At 36.4% G+C, this 3,566-nt stretch overlaps 1 protein-coding gene across 1 annotated transcript in view; it reads left to right on the top strand.

Moving 5' to 3' along the window:
• The window catches only part of RASA1 (RAS p21 protein activator 1), a 153,904-nt gene that overhangs the window by 119,328 nt on the left and 31,010 nt on the right, over positions 1-3,566 (top strand). The window contains 2 exon segments of the mRNA XM_010726074.3: positions 381-433; positions 1,094-1,244. Of these exon segments, the coding sequence (XP_010724376.3) occupies positions 381-433; positions 1,094-1,244 (204 nt within the window).

Genomic DNA, 3,566 nt, shown 5'->3' with positions numbered 1-3,566 from the left:
TATCCTCCTTATTTTTGCCCTGGATTTCATGATTTGGGAAATTCCTGTATAGGATTAACTTTGCATAGTGCTTATCAAGTTAGCTACCCTTTCAGTGTTGTTTGTTTGTTTTTTATTTTTAAATCTCTAAATGTGGTCAGATTTGAACATCAACTCCATGTGTTGGACATTTTTTTCTTGAAAATAACTTACATGCCTGTTGATCTTACCTTTTTCATTCTGTTGGTGTAATAGTAGAATTGAGTAGCATAATCTTATCTCATCTGTTATGCATTAGGTCTTTTAAAATAAAGATCAATTCATAGGTGCCAGAGCCTTGGATGTCACCACAACGAAAAAAGAGATCTTGCTTTCTAATTTTTCTCTTCATCTTTGTTAAGATGGTTCCATGGGAAGATCTCCAAACAAGAGGCTTACAATTTGCTGATGACAGGTACTTGTATTTCTGACGTAGTGGTAGTTAAGTAGCACGAAGTCATTGTATGTATTGTGTGACAAAATCTGTGGGTTTTCATGTGTGAGTATACGATTGTCTTTGATCAAACTCTGCGACTGTTACTGCAGTACAATACTACACTGGAAGAAAACTGTTAAGGCTGACTATTAAATATATTTAAATTCTTAAGTACAGTTAATTTAATAATCTGCATTGAAATAATGAAATACTTTTTGATTAATACATGAATTAAAAAAATATCAGGTTTTCTCAGGAGAAAATATTGTTTTAGACCAAAAGAAAATATAATAATAAAGGGTTTTCATATCTTTTCAAAGAGGAAATACTGAAATGAGAACATAAAGATTTCTGACCATTCCGGTAAAATAGTATACTTCAAACATAAGAAGAAAAATGAATTTTTGAGAACAAATTATGAAACTTTTTAATGGTATTATGTAAGTAGGTTGCCACCTACAGCTAAACAGTTTTGCATTAACATCTGATTTGGGATCACTCTTGGAACTTAGCTCATCAACTTTGTATCTCTTTTAAGTGGACAATTCTTTCTGGTTTGTACTGAAGTCCATGAGATTTATAAGTAATACTTATTTAAAAAAAAAAAAAGCGTTAAATAACACTGTCAAATCTTTTCAGTTGGCCAGGTGTGCAGTTTTCTTGTGAGGCCTTCAGATAATACACCCGGTGATTATTCACTTTATTTTCGGACCAGTGAAAATATTCAACGATTTAAAATATGTCCAACAGCAAACAATCAGTTTATGATGGGAGGCAGATATTATAACAGGTAGGTTATTGTGGTAAGAAGAATTGTGTCTATTCTGTGTTCGTGTAAGATGTCTATATCTTATTCCTGATAGTTGTTGACTGGTATAAGACTTTATTTTTCTTAACAGCATTCTAAATATTTTGCCTAGCTATCCTAATAGTTAAAACCAATAAAGTTTTTGAGGACTGTGCATGGATTTTGTTTTTTTATTTATTTTGAAGTGCTCTTCTGCAAACTAGTTTCTTCGGTCTATAAATTGTAGATCATATGGGTCATGGAGGTGTAATAGAGAGAATGCTGTGTTGTCTTGGAAGCTGCTGTTTGTAATAGGAGTTCTTCATTTGAAAGAGGAATATAAAGATTTTAGTTTTGTCTGAGATATTCCACAGGAATTTCAAAGTGTGAGTAAGAGAAATGGATATATACAGGGAAGGGAAAAAATATTTTCATTGTTGGAAAAAAGTTACTAAATTGCAGTGTAATAAGTAAGTGATACTTTGGTAGGAATTGCAAATGAGACTGTTTAGAATGAGGAAACTTGGAGTGCATTTATTTTGCCAATGATATAATAATACAATAATTTATAAAAAAAAGAAACAATGAGATATATATCTCATTTTCTTTGAAGAAGCTGTCAATCCATCACTGATAATCATACTTGAAGAGTTTTTGTAGATGCAAGACTTCTCAGTGATAAAAGCTCACTGCAGAATAACCAGTTGGTTTTTTAGCTATGTGCTTGAAGGTCCCAGTACATAGTATTATATATGGTGTACACAGTGGGAGAAGATCACAAATTGCTCATTTAATTGCCTCGGTACATTTTCTAGGAGCAACTGACAAGATCAGTTCTTAGTGGCTGTATTGAGTTTGGCTAGTTATATTCTTACCACCAGCCATATGGGGGATTTTTAATGAAATGTTGATATACTCCATTGTTTAGGCTGGTACTGAGTGGTGCTTGTACAGTGTTGTTTTCCAGAGACCTACACTGACCAAACAGATACGCTAAGGAGTAGAAATAGGAAGGGGTGTTTGGTCTTCCAAGGTAGTTGGTCAGAGTTTGGCCATCATTCTGCTTGTAATGAATGATTTGCCTTTGCATCACTGAACCTTCCTCTCCATTTGCATCTTCTCTCCCTGCTTCACTCTTCACTTACTGAACTGTCTTTATCTTGATTCATGAGTTTTCTCGCATTCTGTCCTGTTTTTCTGAGGGTAGAAAGTGAGATGGCACTCTTAGGTGTCCAACTGTGAGCTGGATTCTACCCTCTGCCGTCCTTTTAACATCTCTCTCTTCATTCTCCTCTTCATCTTTTATTGCTGAACATGACATCATTCGGTATGGAATATCCCTTTAGTCAGGTTGGCTCAGCTGTCCTGGCTGTGCCCTCTCCCAGCATCTTGCCCATTTCTTGCCCATTTGGTAGAGGGGTGGGTAGAGTTGGAAACAAGAGGTAGAGCTTGAATGCTGAAACTATTGTTCAGTAATAGCAAAAACAAATACTGCATTACTAGCACAGCGTTGTAGTCACAATCCAAAACAAAATACTGTTAAGGCTGCATTGAAGAAAAGTAACTGTATCCAAGCCTGACCTAGCACTGTGGTGATTTTGCTGTGTTGGTGATGTTGCTGTGTGTCAAGAACTCTCATTTGTAAAATTAGCAGTTACCAGCATGGAGCAACACTATCTTAGATGTGTCTGATTTGATCTTCTCTCTGAAACTGAGCAAGGTAAGGTTGGTTAGTTGTTGGTGTGCCATGTCGGGGTGCTGTAGGCTTCTACAAAATTGCAAACTCTGAGTCTCTGCCTGTATGTTCCAGAGAGCTAAGTTTGCTCTAACCTTGAGAAGGCCTAGGGGGATTTTACTTGAGTGCATCAGTACCTGATCAGGGGGAGCTGAGAAGACAGATCCAGGCTCTTACTGATGCTTTATAGCAGCAGGACAAGGGGCAGTGAGCACAAAATGAAATACAGGAAACTCCATTTAAATGTAAGGCAAGCTTCTTTCACTGATAGAGTGACTAAACACTGAAGCACATTGCCCAGAATGTTGGACAAACTGCTGACCAGGGTCTGAAGCAATCTGCCTTAGTTGACCTTGCTTTAAACTAGGTGGGCTGGACCAGGTAATCTCCAGAAGTGCCTTCCACATTCAGCAGGCCTGTGGAAAACTTTCATAAATGTTCAGTTTTTGTGGTTTTGTTTATTTTAAATGATGTCAGTGTTTAATTTTAGAAAAATGTGGTAGGAGATAAGTATCAGGCCATTCCTTCTGTCCTTTCCACCTATCTTCTTTACTAAATTCAACCTGCATGGCAGAACCTTTTTTTTATTA

Source organism: Meleagris gallopavo, chromosome Z, assembly GCF_000146605.3.
Source record: "Meleagris gallopavo isolate NT-WF06-2002-E0010 breed Aviagen turkey brand Nicholas breeding stock chromosome Z, Turkey_5.1, whole genome shotgun sequence".
Taxonomy (NCBI): Eukaryota; Metazoa; Chordata; class Aves; order Galliformes; family Phasianidae; genus Meleagris; species Meleagris gallopavo.
The sequence above is the reverse complement of the archived record's forward strand: the minus strand, read 5'-3'. Positions and strand labels throughout refer to the sequence as shown.